Below are 20913 nucleotides of genomic sequence, written 5' to 3' on the forward strand. Positions count from 1 at the left end.
TGAGGCTGAGGCAGGGCTGGTGGTGTGGTCTGAGGTTGGTGGGGCTGAGGTTGATGAGCCTGAGGCAGGGCCGGTGGTGTGGACTGAGGTTGGTGGGGCTGAGGTTGATGAGCCTGAGGCAGGGCCAGTGGCCGGGGCTGAGGTTGGTGAGGCTGAGGCAGGGCTGGTGGCTGGGGCTGACGTTGGTGGGGCTGAGGTTGGTGAGCCTAAGGCAGGGCCGGTGGTCGGGGCTGAGCTATCACTGTGGCCTGGACTGGTGGTTGTGCTTGAGGCAGGGCTAGTAGCCAGGGCTGAGGATGGTGAGGCTGAGGTTGGCGGGGTTGAGGTTGGTGAGGATGAGGCAGGGCCGGTGGCCGGGGACGATCTGTTACTGTGGCCTGGACTGGTGGTTGTGCCTGAGGCAGGGCCAGTGGCTGGGGCTGAGGTTGATGGGGCTGAGGTCGATGAGCCTGAGGCAGGGCCGGAGGTCGGGGCTGAGCTATCACTGTGGCCTGGACTGGTGGTTGTGCCTGAGGCAGGGCCGGTGGCCGGGGCTGAGGTTGGTGAGGCTGAGGCAGGGCCAGTGGCTGGGGCTGAGGTTGGTGAGGCTGAGGCAGGGCCAGTGGTGTGGTCTGAGGTTGGTGGGGCTGAGGTCGATGAGCCTGAGGCAGGGCCGGAGGTTGGGGCTGAGCTATCACTGTGGCCTGGACTGTTGGTTGTGCCTGAGGCAGGGCCACCATTGTTAGAGTGTGAGTTACTGGTTGTCTTCATATTATTTCCATCAATGGAGGTGGGCATTAATTTGCTTTGGGTAGTCAAAGGCTGTGTACTTCTGCTGTTTCCTGTGTTGTCAGAGACTGTAGAAACTATCGGAGAGACAGAGTTGGTGGCAGTTGTAAGAAATTAAGGTCACAGGGTTGGATTGAGAACACATTAAAACAAGTACAATATATACCTTCTTGCATCCAGAGAAGTAATGGCAAGGCATTTGGGGAGTAGACCCCTGGGTCAGCCCTCCTGCTGCTTCCTGGCTGGCAATTTCCCTCTTTCTACACTCCTCGAGTGTATTTTTCTACTCCTAAAACTTCTCTCTCCTGACTTTCCCACCCCACCACCAGACTTCTCTTCAGAACACTGTCCTACCCCTCACCCTCCATCTCCTGAAGGGTCATCTCTTCTCAGCCCAGCCCTAGCTTCTTGTCTTTTGGGGACACAAAATAGCTCACCCTGTCTGCAATCCTGACTCTTGTGCTTCCATCTGCCAGGAAGCAAAATCCACAGAAAGGCTGAGTAGAGCACACAAGGAGGGCAGCCCCCTTCCCACCCTGTGCCCCTCACCTGTAAGCTGTAGGAATAGCAGCAGCAGGAGGAAGCAAGGGGCCTGGGTGCCTGGTGTCATGGTGGTGCTGGGCTGGTTGGGAGGGGGTCAGAAGACTCAGGAAGGCAGGAGCAGCGAGTGAGTTGGAGTGCACAAGTGCCTGCTGCTTTATACCGGTCCCCCGCCCGCCTGCTGGCCCTAGGCGCAGCCAGGCAGGTGACAGGTGACAAAACTCCACCTCCTCCCCCTTTCCCTACCTCCTACTTCTTCCTCCTCCCCCCAACCTTTCCAGGCTCCTCAGGTTGGGCATCTGGGCTCCAGTCACTCAACCCTCTGACAACTTGTTTGTTCTCCAAAAGGTTTCCCCTTTTCACCAACCACTCCCTGGCTCCAGAAGGTGGTAGTGGTGCGGTGAGTCTGGGATCAGGGTCTCCATGGCTCTAGTTTTAGATCCAGGTGAGAGAAAGTGGGTTAGGTCTGTGTTTTGGACAGCAAGCCTGGGAAGCTCACCCTCAGGACCCCCACACCACTTCCCCACTCTTGCTGGTTCTCTGAAGCCTCCCTCTGGGAGTTGAGAAGAAATTAGACGGTTTGCCAATAAAAAAAAGTATAGGTGCTAGTTGGGGACCCCCTCCCCCCCATTTCCCGGAATAAGAGCGCACCCTTTTAACCGCTCCCTGTCCTGTTCCACTTGCACTTCTACCCAGAAAACCAGAGTCCCGCCCCTGCCGGACTTTCCTTCCATGACTTCCCCGGAGAAGGGGGCGGGGAGGGGGGCGGATGGTGGAAGAAATTTCCACTTAAGTTAGGAGGAAGCCTGGTCTCCGCATAACCCGAGGGTCTTTCCTTCCCGGTCCTCTCCCTTCTACCAGTGGCCAGCGGCCAGCGGGCTCTCCTGCCCCCTAGCGGTCACCCGGCCCCCAGGAGGCCTGCCCAGAGGCGCAGAGGGGCTTCGATGGGTCGAGGAGAGGAAGCTGTGTGGCGCTGTCCAAGTGGGGACAGAGGGAAGCTGGGGTAGGCAGGACCCCGGCGAGAAGGATCAGTGACTTGGTCACAGAATGGGGCAACGTACTGTACCCAGTATCGATAGAGGGGCTTGGAAATTTCCGTGGGGCCTCTTCATAGGGGGTGGTGTCTGGAGAAAATAGCGTTAAGTGGGTGGGGTTCTGAGGTATGTGGAAGAGAAACCAGGTACTTGTGAGAGAGAGGACTTAGGAATGTGGGAAGGGGGATGGGGCAGGTTACTGGGATAATCTCTTTTTTAGGAGGCAGAGTTGATGGGGCGACAGAGTGACATTTGGGGTCACTCTGTCCTTTGGGGAGCAAAGAGGTAGGCAGATGGTGGTTAAGAGGCGGACAAAGCTCTCTGTGAGGATACGTGATTTTGGAGGGCTAAGAGGTATTTTACTATTTACTTTGCGTAGAAAGTAAATAATTTTTATTATTTACTTGCGTAGAACGGGGTGTAGGTCAGAGTTGGGAGAGGAGAGAAGAGTGAGAGGATTCGCCAGAAGGGAGCAGAATAGGCGGGTTTACGGAAATACCCTGCCAAGGGGAGCAGGGGACGTGACTGGAGAGATCTGCTGAGCCTTAAGTGGGTAAGCTCCCTGGCCAGGGATTGATCTCAGGCGGGAGTGGTGGTAGAGCCTAGACTTAACCCCTAGACCACCAGGGAGGCCATCGGCTAAGAGCTATTTTGAAGGGCAGAAATATTTGGGACTAGAGAGGTATTTGGGGGACACCTTGGCACGTGGAAATTAGGATATAGGCCCAGACTTAGGGTTTGGGGGTACTAACTCGAGGTCCTTGGTTTGCGATCCGGACTGACGTAAGTTACGTCCGCAATAGGAAAACAATTCTTAGCCCCAGCGAATGTAGAGTGAAAAAAGAACTCGAAAAACCGTTCGGCGGGAAGGCACTGGTAGGTAGCCAGGTCAGGAGCCGAGCGACCGCTCGGCCCTATTGGCGCGGCTTTGTGATGCAGCAGGGCAAGCCGGGGTGGGGGGTGGTTGGGGGAGTCCGCTGACGTCAGCGCGCCTGGGCCCGCAGGGCGGGAGAGGCGGGGAAGCCCCTCCACCCGCCAGCCGGAGAAAGCGCGAGTATCTAGGTGGGCGGCCCCAAAACTTCAATCCTGGCGTTACCAGGCAACAGCCATTCAGTTCGGTTGCTGGGACACGCGTCACCATGGCGACGACTCCGCGCCGCGCAGTCTGAGTATTTAAAGAGCAAGCGCGCGCAACGCCAGAGTCGGAAAACCGCCTGCCCGGCCGCCGCAGTCTCCCCTTCTCCTTTCCCTCTCCCCTTTACCATTCCTTGCACCCTCTTCCGGACTTCAGGTCCCTTTGGTCTCTCAAGTGAACCCAACTACCCAGAGCGCTCTGATCTTAGGCTGATCCGACTTCAACTGGTGGTAAGCGGGATCCTGGGCCCCGGGCGGGCGGGAGGGACGGGACGCGGTGCAGTGTTGTTCTTTCCCCCGCCAATATTGCACTCGTCCCGGCCTCCGGCCCCTCCGGCCCCCCCGGCCTCCCCCTCACCCCGAGCTGGGCCCCAGCCCTCCTGGCTCTCGATCCCGGCTGATCTAAGATAGACTGGAGTGTCGCCGCTGCCACCGTGAGTAAGTGGGGTTGGAAGAACTTTAACCATGCTCCGACCAGCACCTCATCCTTCACCTAACCCCCCTCCACCATCCTTCACCTAACCCCCATGCTGCATCTTCCTCACTGTGCCCCACACTCAACCAAAAAGTTCCTCTAGCTCTCTAACTCCCATCCTACCAGTCCTCTCCTTTGCCCCTCCACCCCTTCAGTTTTCTTTTTGCTTCCCACATTATTCCCGAAAAGTCCCTAAAATAAGCAATTGCACTGACTTAGAAAACAACTGAAACTTTATGGCAATGTGCTGTTATCTTTCCTGGGATTAGTGCCTGAGAAATACCCCTTGAAAATCTCCCATCTCCTGAAGAGTGGGATCACCACCCATCTGGGGCTGAACTATTGATGGGTGCCAGAGATGGGGCCTGTATTTGGCAGAGGGGCTGTAGATTAGACTCCAGGGTAGACCCCAAGACCAAAGGGTCTAAAACCAGAATTCTGAATCCGTGGCCACCTCTTCATACTCTGCCCTGGAGCAGCTGCCTCCGGAATGGCTCGAAGTCCTCGGGCACTGTGTCTGAGGAAGGAGAATTGAGTAAGGTCAGAAGATGTGACTGTCCTGGAGGGTAGGAGAGGTAAGGCTGGTTTTGATCTAGAACCTCACCATTGCATCTATACTGGAGATTGGACCAAATGATGTTTTCTTGGGAAAAGCAGAACACACCAAGACGCCCCCCTCGCATGGACGTGTCAATGATCACCCCAGAATCCGCCACTAGCTGGGGTCCCTCATAGAGCTTCACCCTGTCCAGGATAGGGGTTCCATTGGTGCTAGGGGGCCAGTGGGCACTGTGCCACCAAGCCCAGGCCTTGCTCATCCCCAACCTCCCCCCCCCTTGAGCTCAACAGGCTAGAGAAGGGAAGGAGGGAGAAAGGGAAGGGGTGGGATGGGGGGGGGTTGCTTTTCTCAGGCCTAGGGCCCCTGGCTCTTTGTCCAGCCCCCTTTGCATCTCAAAGCACCAGCCGCATTCCTAGCAAGGATTGGGTTGCCATGACAATGAGCACAAAGGACTGGGGGGTGAAGTCACCGCTTCCCAGGCTTTAGTCCACCCCCCTCATCCCCTGTCCAGGCGCCCTGCAGCCCCAGGCACCTTAAAGGGAAATCAACCCAAGTCCCTGACTCTGGGCTCTTGGCCATTTCCTTTCCCTTCCCTGTCTTCTTCACCAAAAGGAAATGCAAAATTGTGGACAAAAGGCTATGAAGTCTGAGCCTCGGTTTGTTCTTCTGTAATAAGTATCCCTTCCAGGTCGCACTGATGAGGCAGATCCAGGCTGTACCCATGAAATGTGCTTCTCTAGGATCAGAGACTCCCAGACATGCCCTCCTTTTTCAGAGAGCACAGAAAGAAGTGACTTGGCCCCACTGCTTATAGGTCCTCTCAAGAGCATCACCAGACCCAGGCTGCCTGTTGTTAGGATGGCAGGGCCAGGGCAGCCAGTCTGTGTTGAGAGGAGAGACGGAGGGAAAGGGACCCAGTCTGGGCCACGCACCGCACCAGGAACTGAGTAGAGGGGAGTTCACTGTTGAATCCCAGCTAAAGGAGAGGCCAGGCCTGGGTTCCTCTGGAGGGCTCAACCCCTCCCCTCACCGAATGTAGCCAACTTGAGGCCTGTGCAGCAGCTGCCAGCGGTAGGAGGTCTTGTCACGCCAGCCCACATTTCGTGGGTCAGTCCACAGCAGTCGTACCTGATCGGGGGTGTGGCCAGTGTGCCATAGGGCATTCCGGAGGTGCTCACCTGGGCCGGACACTGAGGTCACTGCCTGGGGAGGGGCAATAGCAAAGACAGTGAATTAACCATAGACACCAAAAAACAGAGACAACTGGTTGGTAAGTGCAGGTGGAAGAGGAAGTTGGTAGTCAGGAGGATGTTCTGGAGCCCCAGGGAGCCAACCTCCAGGTCAGATGTCTACATAAAAGGGTCCCCACTCAAGCAGTGGGGGAAGCCCTTGCCTTAGCAGGGAGGTTTTGGGGAAGGACTCTGGGTTGGGGAGTCTGGATAGCTGCGGGACCTTGAGCTGCAGCCCGGGCTGGGCAACAGCCCGGAAAGGTGTGGCCTGCCAGTAGGTCTGCTCCGTTTGCTTCCACATGACCACGTAGAAGCGGCCGCTGTCCTGATAACTGAAGAGAAAGCCTGCGTAGTCATCATCAGTTACTGTGTTCACATGGAAGGTGCCTTCAAAGTCCACACCGTTGAAGGCTGTATATCCTGGTGGGAGGGGTGGGTGGATGGGATCAAGGTCAGGGGCAGCAAAGCGACTGTTGGCCTGTTGCAGAGTGGGCATGTGGGTGAAGGGCTGTCTGCTGTATGTGGCCAGCTTGCCCCCCAACCCTCTGCCCCTGTAAGTTTACTCCATTTGGAAACTACTGAACCCTTACATACCAACTGCCAGGCCGGGGTCACTGTTCATGGTCTGAACGATTTCCATGCCCTAGTGGGGTGCGGTAAAGAAGAAAGCCCCGATCTAGGTATGCTACCCCACCCAGGCCACAGCTGGTAATCTGACCCGACAGTACCCACCCAGTCCACTGCCCTTTTACCTGGTTGAGCACAACCCAGTTTGGGTCAATCTGAGCATCACCCTCAGGATCCAGGACAACAGTCTGATAGGCCCGGAAATCCGTGAGGGTTACCTCTGCACTTTCAGGGCACACGTCCAGAGGGTCAGCCACGGCATCGTTGTCAAAGTCATTCTCACACACGTCGCCAACGCCGTTGCCTGGGCAGAGCAAGGCCAGACTCTCAGGAAGGCTCTTCCCACTGCCGCCTCTTAGGCTTCTACCCCTGACCTCTCCCCAGCAGGGCCTCTGAGCTTAGATAGCCCCACCTGCCCAAACCCTGTGGGACCCCAGCCTTACCATCTGTGTCCTTCTGATTGGGGTTGGGTATCAAGCGGCAGTTGTCAGGACCAGGAGGCACATAATCCGGGATACCGTCATTATCATCGTCCCCATCACACTCATCTCCAAGTCCATCATTGTCTGAGTCTAGCTGAGAGCTGTTGGGCAGCTGTGGGCAGTTGTCCTTGGTGTCCTGATGTCCATCCCCATCACTGCCCAGGAGAAGAAGCACCAAAATAAAGTCTAAAGGTACCACGTCCTCCCCCTTGCTGAGGAGAGTGTGTCTGGGACATATTCTTTTGGTCAGACCCGGGCAGCCAGGTGAGGTGAAGGTCAGCAGCAGTGCTGAGGGCAGACTACCAGAATAATTGCCTACTCAACAATAGTGGAGAGTCGAGGCTAAGCCCCAAAGGGAGTTAAGAATCTACTAGATGAAACCAAGCATCCCCTAAGAGACCTTCCATCTCTTGGCCCAGACCCTACCTGTCTTCATTGGTGTCACAGACGTCCCCCACCAGGTCACTGTCTGCATCTGTCTGAGAGAGAGGGGTGTGTTCTCACCATCTCTTCTTGGTAACTAGCAAGGTGATCTGACCACTTCCCAAAGCACTGGGGCCCCTCCCACGCCTTCCCTGCCCCCCATCCCCTGTACCTGGGTGGGATTGCTCATTTCAGGACAGCTGTCACAGGCATCTCCCACGCCATCCTCATCCCTGTCTGTCTGTAGGGGGTTAGGGACTTTAGGGCAATTGTCCAGTCCATTGGGGATTCCTAGGAGACGTGGGTACAAGACAAGGTTACCACTAGCACATTTCACACACTCCTGGCTTGGTGAAGGCCCTGAGCTTTGCTCCCCATTCAGATGACAGCTGGTCAGGAAGTCTGCCTGTACTTTGTCTCTTGCCCACCACCTGCCTAGCCCTACACCCCACCTCACACTGACAGCAGCCACAGGTGATCCTCTCCCCTTGGCTGACTTCCATAAGCCCCCTCCAATTCTGACTTCCTAGCCTCCCTGCTTCATCCCCACCTGTATCCCAAATTTTTACAAGCCTCCCAGATACCCCCTCAACCCCAGGCCTGCACCATCCCCATCCACGTCGTTGTCACAGGCATCGCCTTCCCCATTGCCATCTGTGTCCTTCTGGTCATTGTTGGGGACATTGGGGCAGTTGTCGCAGGCATCTCCGAATGAATCTGTATCTGAGTTTTGCTGATCCTTGTTGGGGAACAGCCGACAGTTGTCCTGGGTGGGAAGGAAGGAGTCAGGCCTCCCCAGAGGCACTCGGCCCCCTTGTCTTCGCTGACCTGCTTGATTCCATCCCATCCACCCAACAGTCCATCTTGTCCCGGGCATAGTGTTTAACTCCCTAGCTTGGAGTACTGAGGCCTGTCTGGGAGAACTGCCAGGAGTCAAGGGGGGCAGGCTTATGGGACCAAGCTGGAGAGATGAGAGCAGAGAAGCCGGAAGGGGCAGGACGCCTGTGAGCCACCTCAACATTCTTGATCCCATCCCCGTCAGCATCGGCATCACACTGGTCCCCCACACCATCATTATCAGCATCTTCCTGCCCAGAGTTGGGTGTCAAAAGACAGTTGTCCTAAAGGCCCGGGAGCAAAAATGGCTGGATGAGTTTGGGGCAGCCCCACCTGGGCCCGCCCCTCGCACACTCCCCCGCCTGCCCCCCAAACCTGCTTGCAGTGTTTGTTGTTGTCCATGCAGGGCAGAGCCTGATCTGGATAGCCGTCGATGTCTGTGTCAGGCCCACACACGTTCCCGTTCCCGGCCCAGCCCACGTTGCACTGCAGCAACAGGATGGGAATGAAGCAGGTGAGGGCCGCCCTCGGCCCCCAGCCCTCTCCCCGCTGCAGGCTCTGCTCTCCCCAACCAACTCCTGCACCCAGGCCTGCCTCCCTTTCCCATGAAGGCCCCCCACTCCAGTCTCTAAATGTGTTTACTACCCCCACCCATTCCCCAAAATCCTTTCCTTCCAGGCTCCAGGCCTAGCTCACCGAGCAGGACACGGCACCATTGCGCTCAAACAGACAGTGTGCGTGGACGTGGCAGGGGCTGTGCGCTGGGCTGTGGCAGGTCCGGGCTGGAACACAGCCCTGGCTCTGGTTGCCCAGGAAGCCCAGGCGGCAGGGGCCACACTTGAAAGAGCCCTAGGGGTAAGGAAGCGACGGTCCAGGAAAGAGGGTCAGAGGGTCGGCCTGCTGAGTAAGCACTGGGACCGCCTCTGTCCCATCCTGGGCATGTAGGGTGGGCACCCACCCACAGCTGTACACCCTGGTGTTCGTTATCTCCTTTAGTTTCAACCTTTCAAGTGGGTAACAGCTCCATTTTTCAAATGAGGGCGCCAAGGTTCAGAGCTAAATGACTTGCTAGAGTCACAGCTCAACAGGGCAGCACCAGAAAGGTCTGTGCACAAAACCCACTATGGGTAGTGCCCTAGGGGAGACGGGAGATCTGAAGCGGGCTTGCACCCCCACTCCACTGACACTACAGCTTTCAGCTCACCACTGTGTTGGTGCAGATGGCGTTTGGGTCACAGCCGCCATTGTTGCCGTCACTGCATTCGTCAATGTCGCTACAGACCTGGAGGGGTAGATACTTTGGGTGGAGGCAGGCCTGTGGCAGCTGGGAGGGGGCACTGGCGTGGCCCCACGGGTGATCACTGAGATGAAGCCCAGACCCAAAGCTATGCAGAGCCATCAGGTGACCCCTTTTATCACAAGGACCCCATGTCCAGCTCAGATGTCCCTGACCGCTGCCAGTCAGGGTCTATAGTCCACACACGTGACCCAGCCTGACCTGTTTGCTGGCCCGGGCGTAATCAATGCCCACACCAGACACTCGTGTGCCTCTGTAGCCTCGAGGACAGGCCTCACAGTGGAAGCCTGGCATGGTGTTGATGCAGTTGGAGCCCGGGAAACAAGGGTCAACATGAGCGCACTGGGGACCAGAGGAGGAGGAGGAGGTTATGCCTTGGCCTGTGACCCTAGAATGTTTCTCCTGGTCTCCCCTGCAGATGTCCCCGCCAACCTTAATGAGCCCCACCTCCCTGTGGAGTCCCTCCTGCCTAGCCACCCCCCACACCTCTACCCCTGCCCCAGCAACTTCCCAGTGTGGATCTTCATTCTTTGCCCAAAGCCCTCTGGCTCTCACTTCCCTTTTGACCTTTGACCTTAGCTAAACTCCAGGTTCCTCTGCCTATGACATTTACCCTGCCTTGCTAGACCTCCTGATTCCCACCCCACCCCCGCCTTCCTAGGCCCTTCCAGATCCTGCCCTCCCCACCTCACCTCATTGATGTCAGCACAGTGGGTACCATTGCCCTGCAGGCCTGGAGGGCATGGGCCGCAGCGGTAGCCAGGGTACTCGTACACTTCCATGCAGTCCACGCCTCGGAAGCAGGGGTTGGGGCTGCAGTGGGAACGCTGCTCGTGGAAGCCTGGGGAATGGGCACAGAGCCACCAGGGGCCACATGCAAATCACTGGTAGTGGGAGCCAAGCCATGGCGTGAGGAGCACAAAGATGCCACCGGCAGCCCTCCCTCCTCTCCCACTCACCGCACACCTGACACTCCATGATGGTGTTCCGGATCAGGGACATCTCCTTCACCTGGCGGAAGCATGGGGGGGGGCAGTTGGCTCTCAGCATCTGCCACCCACCCCAGGGCCGGTGCCACCCCTCGCTGGCCAACTCAAACCTGGTCTCGGATATCATCCCGTAGCTCCACTAGGATCTGGTTGAAGAGGGTGAGCTGGGTGACCAGCGCCTTGGTCTGCTCCCCTGTCAGAGCCCAGGTATGGAGAGGCTCAGAACTGGGCACCAGCTTGGTAGTAAGTCAGCTTCTGCCACTGCCACCCACCCTCCACCATTGAGCCTCATACAATGCGGGCTGAAGAGGATGCAGTTTCAGCAGAGGCCAGAGCCTGGGCCCCTGCTCTCACGCCCCATGGCAGCATACTCACCTAGGATGGAGTGCAGTGCACTGGTCACTAGAGAGAAGAAACAGGATAAAGGTGTGAAACAGGAGCCTGCTGTGAGAGGAGGGAGGACGGGGACAGGAACAAAAGGCTCGAGTCTTGGAATAAAACGGGGTGTTGGATAGTAGGACACAAGTGACTGGCAAGTGACGCCATTCTTTTCCTCGGGTGAAGGACCCAAATCCTCCCGGATCCCAGGAAAGGTGATGGCAGAGGAGATTCACATGCACGATGGTCTAAGCAAGCCCCAGCAGGCTGCGTTTCCTCCCAAGCTTTGACCTGAAGAATTCAGGGCCAGTCCTGGTGGCGCCGTGGGTTAAAAGCGCAGCACTATGAAGCTAGCACTGCCACGGTAGCATGAGTTCGAAACCCGGCCAGGGAGCTGCCCCACATGACACAGCAGACCTCTCCTGACTCACCTGCTGTTCCCTTCAGGAGTTTATTTCAATCTGCCTGTTCTGCTCCCTACTCTGTCTCTGGTGAATCCTCTCACTGCCCTCCCCACACCTCTGAAATGTACCCCAGTTCTTGTATGCATAAATAAATGAATCTTAAAAAATAAAGACCCGAGACCCTCAGACCCTCCTCTCAGGTCAACCAACGCCAGGCCATGCATCTCCTCACAGAGTTCTGGAGAATAATCTCCTCCTGAACCATTTTACTTTTCTGGCTTTCCCAGTAGCCAGAATGACCTGCACAGGGAGATTGTTTGGGCCTACTTCTTGGGACGGCTTTTATTAATGGAGAAGATAAAGTCAGAGATTAAGGGTTGGGGGTAACTGGGTTGGAAGCCCCAGGATAGGTGAGCCAAAGGAATGGGTGGTAAGAGGAAGGTCAAGAAGATGGGAACACCAAAGACCACAGAAGCTCTGGTCAAGAGGTCTCTGTTACCTGCACGGTGGATGGACTCGTCCCCCTGGAATGGACACTCACTCAGGGCTCCAACCTGGGCCATGGAGCCACCCAGAATCATCTTCATAGATTCCACAAAGCCCTTGATGGGGCAGGAGCAGATTTAGGTGGGGAATGCCTATAATTGCTCCCACTGGCACAAACTCTGTTGCCACAAAAAGGCAGGAGGTCCTCCAACCCTGCTCACCTGCATCCTCGAATAAGCCTTCTGTCCAGTCCTAATCTCCAGCCCACTGACCTCTGCTGGAGGAATGGGGGCCAGCGCTGGGAGGCTGGCGTGCTGGTCGCCCAGTTTGCAGTCCACATAGAGCTGCAGGGCAGGGCTGGGTCGGGATGGACCTCGGAGTCTCAGGAGAGCTGTGTGCGTGCGCCCATCCGCCAGGCCTGCTTGCTGGAGGTTCACTGCATGGACTTTGCCATCCTCTCGCTGGTACCGCACCAGCACTGCCCAGGAAGAACAGTCAGTATGGGCATGGTCCTCCCCCATCTCCTCTTAAGCCTTGGATTATCCACATCTCGGGGCTATCATCCCATATTCAGCAGGTATCTCGCAACACCTTTCATATAATAGGCGTACAATTTATATTTTCCAAATTGGATGAAAGACTATCACTTTTTTGGTTTGCAATGGCATCAGATCACTCTCCTCTGCCCGGACAGAAGTTGGCTCTGTACCCACTGAAGTGTCCCAGGGATCTGAGGGGCATTCTAGACCACTGTGGGGACATAGAGGCCTCTCCCTCCCCCAGGCATTCTCAAGTGTAGCATCTCATCTCCACAACTAGGTCTCACCCTACTATTTAGACACTTGGTCTCCTGAGTACTTCATAATTATTCCCTATGATGTGGCCCCTGGTAAGGGGTCTAGGTGGCAATGAAGATGTGCAAGGGGATCAGCGCTTCAGGAAAGGAGATGCCCACCAATCACCTTTGTTGATCTTGCCCACAACAGAGGCCTCCAGCCATCGAGTGTTGTCTTGGCGAGAGTAGAGACCAAAGAGGACACCACCCTGCTTGGGGGGCAGGCGGAAGGTGGCCAACAGGTAAATGTCCCCAGCAGCGAGCAATGCTGTCCGGATCTTCTCTGCCACAGCTACCATCTGCCGAGACTCACCCACAGTCAGCAGGTCGATCACTGGCCAGGCAGAAATTGTTAAGGTCATAGACGGGGGTCAAGTACCTGTCCTCTTTCCTGAGCCTTCATTGTACCCACCCCCCCAAAACTACCAGACAGCATCAGTCACTAAGACTGAAATTCAGCCCTAGTTGCTATCAGAGGACAAGGTATGCATTGCCTTCCTTTCCCCTCAATATTTCTTACTGCCACCCTCTGGGAAGCAGCTGGCCTGATGTTCACTTGGAAATACAGAAACAGCACCCTGCAAACTTGAGATGCTCCCACCAGGTGGCGAAAGGGAGTCACGATGCTGAACCCAGGCATGAGTGTCACCTGGTGCCCACAGAGCAGAAATGGGAAGGCAGTTTCTCTTTACCCTGCTAGGTTTGGCTCTTTCCACACCCTAATGCCCTTCCTCCCATCCTGGGGGCTAAGCACATTCACTCTGGATGAGAACAGCTACCCACTGAGGGCTCCAGCCCTCCCACTGTCTGGCTCTCTCCCCGAGGGAATGCAGGACCCAGCTCCTCAGCCTCCCGTGTCTGGGCCAATCTGTGGTTTCCCTTCCAGCCAGTAAAGAATCTGTGCCTGTGTCATCTGCTCCTGCTACCTCTCTTACCACCATGGGCCTGTCCTACTAACCAGACCTCCAGGAGAGCCCAGATCTCTTGGTTGCTCCCCGGCCAGCCACAGGTCCTTGTGCAGACAGAAGGGTCCTCTCCCCTCTGCCCCCACCCCCAGGGGCAGGGGTCAAGGAAACCTTGGTGTTCAAGGTGTACCACCTTCTAGCTACTCTCCCAGACCTCAGGATGGCTTTGGCTGCTCACATTTCAACCAAGGCCTGCAGCCCAAGCATCCAGCACCTGAGTCCTATGCCCAGGCCTTATGCGGACCCTGGCTAGTTCCCAACCACCCACCATACTGTAAGTCTACTCCCCACAGGGTCATAATTTCACCAACTCGCCCCTCCTGCTCAGTTTCCTGCTCCCTGTAAGGAGGCTGGGGCATAAGAGAGGGAGGCAGAGAGGGGTCTAAGAGGATGGGGCTGGGCTTACCCTGCAGTTCCTGACTGGCAGATGCGAAAGTGCAAAGGAAGAGAAGAGCCAGGGCCCCTCGAAGTTCCTGTGTCTCCATGCCGCCTAACCCGCTCACTACCCCTGGCAGGCAGGCGGCTGGGAGGGGAAAAGGCTAGGCGGAGAGAGCAGGAGAGCGGGGCGGAGGGACTGGAAGGGGGAGTTGAAAGGGGGGGCCAGCAGGATGAGGGGGGGCTGAAACAAAGAGCTGCCAATCACCCAGGAGACATCCCCAGCTCAGGGAATCAGGGGCACTGGGAAGAGTCCTGGCGGCCTCCAGCCTCCATCCTCGCCCTAAGCATGCGGTCCCCTAGGTGCTCCCTCTCTCCTGGCACCTCATTGTTGGGGACCACTACTGAAAGCTACTGTTTTCTGGAAGCCACATTTGGGAAAGGCAAGAACCACTGGCAGGGGCAGCACCAGACAGTGGGCATTATTCCACAGTTAGCATGAGGGGATGCCAAGGGAGTGGCAGAAACTAGCTGGCTATAGTACCCAGGGAATGCCCACATGGCAAGAAATTTGCTGCTCTGACAGAGCAAGAAGCACTCTTTGTTAGGGTGCGGTCCCTTGGCATGTGCCTGTGCCTCCATTTTCCCTCATTCCTAGGAAAACTTGGGAGTCTGGAGGAAGTCAGCAACCGTGGTCAGTGAGGTCAGAGTGAAGAAATCAGGGACGAGGACACGGGCACGAGGGCCGGTAGACCAGGAGGCAAGCCAGGGGCGTGGTGGCACACTGAGAGCACTGGGTACGGTAAGGGCAGACAGGCCGTGACCCGGATGAAGGGGGGGCCTCTGTTCCCGTTACCAAGACAACAGCCCGCGAGCCCCCACCTCCCCTCCCCCTCCCCCAGCCCCAGCCGGCTTCGCTCCGGCCGCCGCCACCGCCTCTGTTTTGTTTCCATGGCGACAGGCGGCGCAGGGCCGGCTCCAAGCATAACGCGCTGTGGAAAACATGCGGCTCGGGGGACCCCCCCGCAGCCCCTGCTCCGGGCCGAGCCCTGAGGGGCCTGGGAGCAGACCAGGCCACGTGAAGATTTCCGAAAGCTCCCAGAATTGGCCCAGGCGCACAACATCCCCTTCTCCTGGTCCGGCCGAGCTTCGAGGGGTCCGGGGCTCCTCTCGGCCGAGACGTCCTGACTCTCCCAGGCGCCCAGACCCTCCCAGGCTGTCCTGGTCGCGAGCCCCTCCCCCATTCGGAAGCCGCTGGGGGATCGGCCGGCGACCGCCCTCCCCAGAAGCCCTCCACTCCGCCCTCCGCCCTCAGGCCGCCTCCAGGGTGGAGAGAGGCCGCACGTCCGCCTCCCCCAGCCCCCAGCCCCGAGTCTCCGGAGGGGGCGGGCCCTCGCGGGGGAGGGCGGAGGCGCGGAGGGAGGTGCTTCCGGGACAGAGGGCGGGCAAGATGGCGGCGCCCATGGAGCTATTCTGCTGGTCGGGGGGCTGGGGGCTCCCGTCAGTCGATCTGGACAGCCTGGCGGTGCTGGTGAGGGTTGGCGCCGGCGCCCTGTGCCGCGCCCCGGAGGAGTGGGGAGGGGGTAGAACTAGCCGATCATCCAAAATTTGCCAGGGTGCTTCTGCACGGGTGCAGAGAGGGAAACCGAGGCAATCAAGGAATGTGACTAACCGGCGTGGGCGCAGTGTCCCATGCCATAGCAGCCTAGGCTTTGCGCAGCAATAGAAAGAGACGTGATCGAGGCCACAGGAGACGGATGTTAGACCTCACTTGCTCTTTTACTGGCTTTGTGACCTTGGGGTGATCCCTTGTCATCACTGGGTGCTATTTCTTCACCCGGGGGTTTACCAAGGTTGGACAGTCTCAGGGTTCTCTAGCCTAGTATTCCTGTTTTTCCTTTGCCTCCCTTTCCTCCTCTTCACTAAACAGCACTTAATGAGCTTTCTGTTTATTTTACCAAAAGGCCCATAGCCTGGCTCAGTAGAAGGAGCTTTGGTGTCAGCCAGACTAGCTCTCACTCATTCCTTCATTTAATAAGCATGTGTTAGGCCTCTTCCAAAGACCAAAGATTGGCATGCAAAGATGACTTGCTCCCTCCCCAGACTTGTTTACAGAAAGGGAGACACATAGGCAAATAAACATACTGACATGTTGAGATGCTGAGGTATATATGTAGGATCAGTCCACAGAAAATGCTAAAGAAGAACATGGTCAGTGCTTCCAAAAACTGGGATATATTGGTTGGGAAAACCAGAGAAAGAGGGTAGGATTTTCCTGGTGGACTTGGAGTCATGGATATGCCCGTGACCTCTCTGGGCCCTGATATGCTTGTTTTTGTTTTTTTTTTTTTAAGATTTATTTATTTATGCATATAGAACTGGTGTATAGGCCAGAGGTATGGAGGGTCAGAGGATTCACCAGAGAGAGAGTGGGGAGCATAGCAAGCAGAAATTTGAAACACACTGCTGAGGGTAGCAGTGGACGGGACAGGAAAGGTCTGCCATGCCATGTGGGTCACCTCCCTGGCCCTGGATCAAATTCATGCTGCAGTGGCTGCTGAGAGCTTTCTAGTGCTGTGCTTAAACCTGTTGTGCCACCAGGGAGGGCCCTGAGTTGCTCATATTGTAAAATGGTAATAACCTACACCTTTTTTTGTGTGTGAGACACATACTAAGCATAGAGCATAGTCCAAAAGGTTTTCTTTTCTTTCTTTTTAAAGAATTTATTTATGCATACATAACTGGGGTACAGGACAGAGGTGCAGGGGTGGGTGGTTAGCTTTGGAGGAGGGAGCAGGTCATCTTTGCATGCCAATCTTTGGTCTTTGGAAGAGGCCTAACACATGCTTATTAAATGAAGGAATGAGTGAGAACTAGTCTGGCTGACACCAAAGCTCCTTCTACTGAGCCAGGCTATGGGCCTTTTGGTAAAATAAACAGAAAGCTCATTAAGTGATGTTTAGTGAAGAGGAGGAAAGGGAGGCAAAGGAAAAACAGGAATACTAAGGCCAGAGAACCCTGAGACTGTCCAACCCCGGATGAAGAAACAGCACCCAGAGATGACAAGGGATCACCCCAAGGTCACAAAGTCAGTAAAAGAACAAGGAAGGACTAAGTTTATTTATTTATGCATACAAAACTGGGGTACAGACCAGAGGTGCCGAGGGTAGTGTGGTGAGAGGATTCACCAGAGAGAGTGGGGAGCACAATAGGCAAAGATGTACTGAGATACCCTGCTTAGGGTAGCAGCAGGCAGGCCACCAGGAAGGGCCCCCCAAAAGTCTTTAAGATTTATTTAGTTATGCTTACAGAACTGGGGTACAGGCCAGAGGTGGCATGGGTGAGAGGATTCACCAGAGACAGAGTGGGGAGCAGAACAGGCAGATCTACTGAAATACACTGCTGAGGGGAGCAGTGGGCGGGTCAGGAAAGGTCTGCCGCACCATGTGGGTCAGCTCCCTGGCCGGGGATGGAACTTGTGCGGCGGTGGCTTCAGAGAGCTTCATAATGCGGTGCTTTAACCTGTTGCACCACCAGGAAGAGTCCCCCAAAAGGTTTTCAATAAATGTATTCTTTTATTCCCTGTCTGGGCCAGGGCCTCAGCCTGTTTTGCTTCTTTCCCTGCAGACCTATGCCAGATTTACTGGTGCCCCACTAAAGGTACACAAGATCGCCAACCCCTGGCGGAGCCCTTCAGGTACCCAGTGTCTCTGGGGGGTGAGGAGGCGTGTACTAGGGAGGGGCAGGAGACAGATGGGGATGTGGTACAAATATGTATGACTCTGCAACTAAGAGTTGGGAGGGTGTGCTGCTTTCTCTGTCAGGAACTCTGCCTGCCCTGAGGACCAGCCATGGAGAAGTCATCTCAGTACCACACAAGATCATCACCCAGCTTCGAAAAGAGGTACGTAGTTTGGGGAAGGGGAGGTCAGTGAGAAGTTCAATCAGTTCAATATAACACACATTTATTGCGCACCAAATATATGCCAAGCTAGGTGCAGGGGACTCAGAGCTTCAAAGGGCACGAAATCAGATGGAAGAGACATGCACACTGTTGCTTGTGAGGCTGTAAACAAGCCAAAGATTAAGCTGGGGTGTTGTGGGAGGCACGGTGCCTTCTACCTGCAGAGTGGGCAGGGAGAGCTGAATAGGCTGATGACACATGGAAGGGAAAGGGAAGTAAGAGTGCAGTTGGCTCACGTTAGGCTCTTTAAGAGACTTCTCAGAGGGACTTCTAAGGGCCTGCTTTTAGCTATCAGGTTGGTTGGTTTTGGGACTTCAAAGCTGAGGCAGGGGAACTTTTTATAAGCAGAAGGAGGAGGCCTAGACTGCGCTCTTCACCCTGCCCTTGACCATGTAGCTGTGTAGGCAGGTCGTTTAACCTCTCAGAGCTGTCAGCTCCATATTTGTTATAACCAGGGGGCTTAGCCAGGATGCTTCCTGAGGGTTCTTCTCTCTTTCATGGTCTGGTTCCAAAAGGGAGCACATTGTCAGAAGTGGGATCCTCTTCATTTCTACTTCCCCGAAGATGAAAAAGGTGGGAAATAATAGCTTGAGAGGCAACTAGAGGGGATCCTGCTAAAAGCCATCATTCCTGACAGGGCCTGGGCCAAGGCCCAGTTTCCTTATTTGTGAAAACAGCTTTTCCATTTTCAAAGAGTTTTCTCCTAACACTGACATGTTAAGAGAGAAGTGATCACTGCCCCCATTCTGCAGAAGCGAAACTGAGTCACAGATTTAAGGATCATGCCCCAAGGTTATATGAGGGCAAAGCTCACTCAGGATGTGGAGGGGAGTTCAGAAGAGACACTAGAGCCCATAAAGGTGTAGTAGGCTGGCTGGAATGCATGTGTGGTGGTGGCACCCAGGCTATGGAATGGAATAGAAGAGCCAAGGGCTACACAGTGAGGGAACAAGCCGGGAGCCAGGAGCTTGAGGCCAGGAGCTTACCCTAAGGTAAGGTTGATGCCCTACCTGCCTTAGGACCAGCCTAAGTGGAGAGCAGAGAGCACTCTGCTAGCTTTGTGGTGCCTGGATCAGGGAAGTTATGCTAGAAAGTTGCCGTCAGCAGGCGTGCTGCCAGCTTTCTGTGGAAACTCCGGGAGCTGCTCCTAGTTTGCGGCCGGGCCTGCCTGCCTTCCTCCCCCACCGTGGATGTGGGACCTTCATGACCAGCAGGCTCCAAGGCTCAGGCTTTCCGCCAACAGCAACAGGCTACTGGCTGGGCCCCGGGAAGGGGCCTCAGGGAAAAGCTCCTTGTGCTCCTACTGCTGTGCTGAGGTCATTGAGGGTGGCACCAGGCAAGACGCTTCCCCCCCGGGGAAGCGCCCCAGCAGCCACCTCATGGACATTTCTTCCACAGAAGTATAATGCCGATTATGACCTGTCAGCCCGGCAAGGGGCAGACACCTTGGCCTTCATGTCTCTGTTAGAGGAGAAGCTGCTCCCGGTGCTGGTGAGTGTGTCCAGACCACCCAGCCTTCGTGGCCAGTGGGGGAGGGGACCAGCAGACCCCCGCCCAGATGCCGAGTGGGAGCAGTATGGGGATGAGGAGCCCACCCTTCGTCAGGGAGGCATGCTGTTCCAGACCTGTTTCTTCCCTCCAACCCCACCCCCAAATCCAGATACATACTTTTTGGGTAGACACTAAGAACTATGTGGAAGTGACCCGGAAGTGGTATGCAGAGGCTATGCCCTTTCCTCTCAACTTCTTCCTGCCTGGCCGCATGCAGCGGCAGTACATGGAGCGACTGCAGCTGCTGTGTGGGGAGCAAAGGCCTGAGAATGAGGAAGAGCTGGAGAAGGAGGTACCTCTGGGGCGGGGACTTTTGCATGAGGGGAGCCCCAAGGGTGAAGTGGGAATGGGAATGGCTAGAAAGGGAGGCGGCACTGTTCCCACAGCCTCAAGCCTACCTGTATCCTCCCTCTAGCTGTATCAAGAGGCTCGCGAGTGCCTGACCCTTCTCTCTCAGCGCCTGGGCTCTCAGAAATTCTTCTTTGGAGATGCGTGAGTCTGAATCCGGGGGTATTAACAGGTGGCTTGAAAGGAGATACAGGTTCAGATACAACTGCAGGGGCCGTGGTGGGCTCAGGCTCTGAAGAGGGTCCTGGGACAGACACTGGGTCTGGTGACAAGTGGGGCTATGTTTGGGGCTGGAGCCTTCTAGTGGTCCAGGAGGATGGGAGGGCTGCCAGGCACAGGAGGGGCCTTGGAGGCTGCAGGGCGCTCAATGTGCCCTTTATGCAGCCCTGGGATAGAGTCCCATTCAGGGCCAGGCTGGCGCCACCTGAGAACCCTCCCCAGACCAGAACTGTGTGTCCTTGCCTCCCTGGTGGCCCCCTGCTGCCCAGATCCCACCTCCCAAGACCGACTCTTCCTCCCACTCCATCTCTACCCTCCTGCCCCAGCTGCCCTCCACCCCACCCTTCTCTCTCGCTCCAGCCCTGCCTCCCTGGACGCCTTTGTCTTTAGCTACTTGGCCTTGCTGCTGCAGGCCAAGCTGCCCAGCGGGAAATTGCAGGCCCACCTGCGGGGGCTGCACAACCTCTGTGCCTACTGCACCCACATCCTCAGCCTCTACTTCCCCTGGGATGGAGGTAAGAGGCAGATGGGTGGTGTGGGCGAGTGGCGGGGGAGGGGGAGGGGGACGCGTGTCAAGGAACTAGCCCCTGGCTGACCTTCCTTGCTTGTCCCTCAGCTGAAGTGCCACCGCCACGCCAGACACCAGCAGGCCCAGAGACTGAAGAGGAGCCATACCGGCGCCGGAACCAGATCCTGTCTGTGCTGGCAGGGCTGGTAGCCATGGTGGGTTATGCCTTGCTCAGTGGCATTGTCTCTATCCAGCGGGCGACACCGGCCCGGGCCCCAGGCACACGCTCCCTGGGCATGGCTGAGGAGGATGAAGAGGAATGATTTGTCCTCATGCCCCCAGGACTGGTTTTTCTACTGTCATGCATTCCAGAGGTCCCTGTCTCTCCACTGCTGGTACACCCAGAAATGGGTTGCCATTCCCAGAATAAATGTGCTCACTCCAACTAGGACCAGACCTCTGCTCCTTTAAAGAGCTACCATCCTT

At 56.2% G+C, this 20913-nt stretch overlaps 3 protein-coding genes across 4 annotated transcripts in view; 1 reads left to right on the forward strand and 2 right to left on the reverse strand.

Moving 5' to 3' along the window:
* The window catches only part of MUC1 (mucin 1, cell surface associated), a 3793-nt gene extending 2415 nt beyond the window's left edge, over nt 1-1378 (reverse strand). The window contains exons 1-2 of the mRNA XM_012733258.1: nt 1206-1378; nt 372-688 (exon numbers count right to left, since the gene is read on the reverse strand). Of these exons, the coding sequence (XP_012588712.1) occupies nt 372-688; nt 1206-1378 (490 nt within the window). The remainder of the gene's footprint in view (nt 1-371; nt 689-1205) is intronic.
* A 2815-nt stretch (nt 1379-4193) lies between these two features.
* THBS3 (thrombospondin 3) lies at nt 4194-14036 on the reverse strand. Its single transcript, XM_004693801.2, has 23 exons — nt 13869-14036; nt 12625-12831; nt 11884-12140; nt 11676-11778; nt 10770-10796; nt 10505-10587; nt 10365-10416; nt 10098-10246; nt 9607-9747; nt 9313-9390; nt 8805-8957; nt 8484-8594; nt 8285-8392; nt 7878-8037; nt 7444-7562; nt 7275-7327; nt 6810-7003; nt 6492-6670; nt 6334-6382; nt 5963-6159; nt 5541-5713; nt 4556-4695; nt 4194-4468 (listed from the first exon to the last, which is right to left on the reverse strand). The coding sequence occupies exons 1-23, from the start codon at nt 13945-13947 to the stop codon at nt 4410-4412; spliced, it is 2871 nt and encodes a 956-aa protein (XP_004693858.1). The 5' UTR covers nt 13948-14036; the 3' UTR covers nt 4194-4409.
* An 804-nt stretch (nt 14037-14840) lies between these two features.
* On the forward strand, nt 14841-20872 carry MTX1 (metaxin 1). Of its 2 annotated transcripts, XM_004693804.2 has the most exons (8): nt 14841-15368; nt 17465-17534; nt 17662-17741; nt 19200-19292; nt 19462-19644; nt 19768-19844; nt 20280-20434; nt 20536-20872. In XM_004693804.2, exons 1-8 carry the CDS (start codon nt 14841-14843, stop codon nt 20748-20750), a joined length of 1401 nt encoding a protein of 466 aa, XP_004693861.1. In that variant the 3' UTR covers nt 20751-20872. The 2 variants fall into 2 exon arrangements, with proteins under 2 accessions (XP_004693861.1, XP_004693862.1); XM_004693805.2 differs by lacking the exon at nt 19200-19292.
* Nucleotides 20873-20913: the final 41 nt, after the last annotated feature.

This window comes from Condylura cristata, unplaced genomic scaffold, assembly GCF_000260355.1.
Source record: "Condylura cristata isolate star-nosed mole 26May11 unplaced genomic scaffold, ConCri1.0 scaffold00040, whole genome shotgun sequence".
In the NCBI taxonomy this organism is placed as follows: Eukaryota; Metazoa; Chordata; class Mammalia; order Eulipotyphla; family Talpidae; genus Condylura; species Condylura cristata.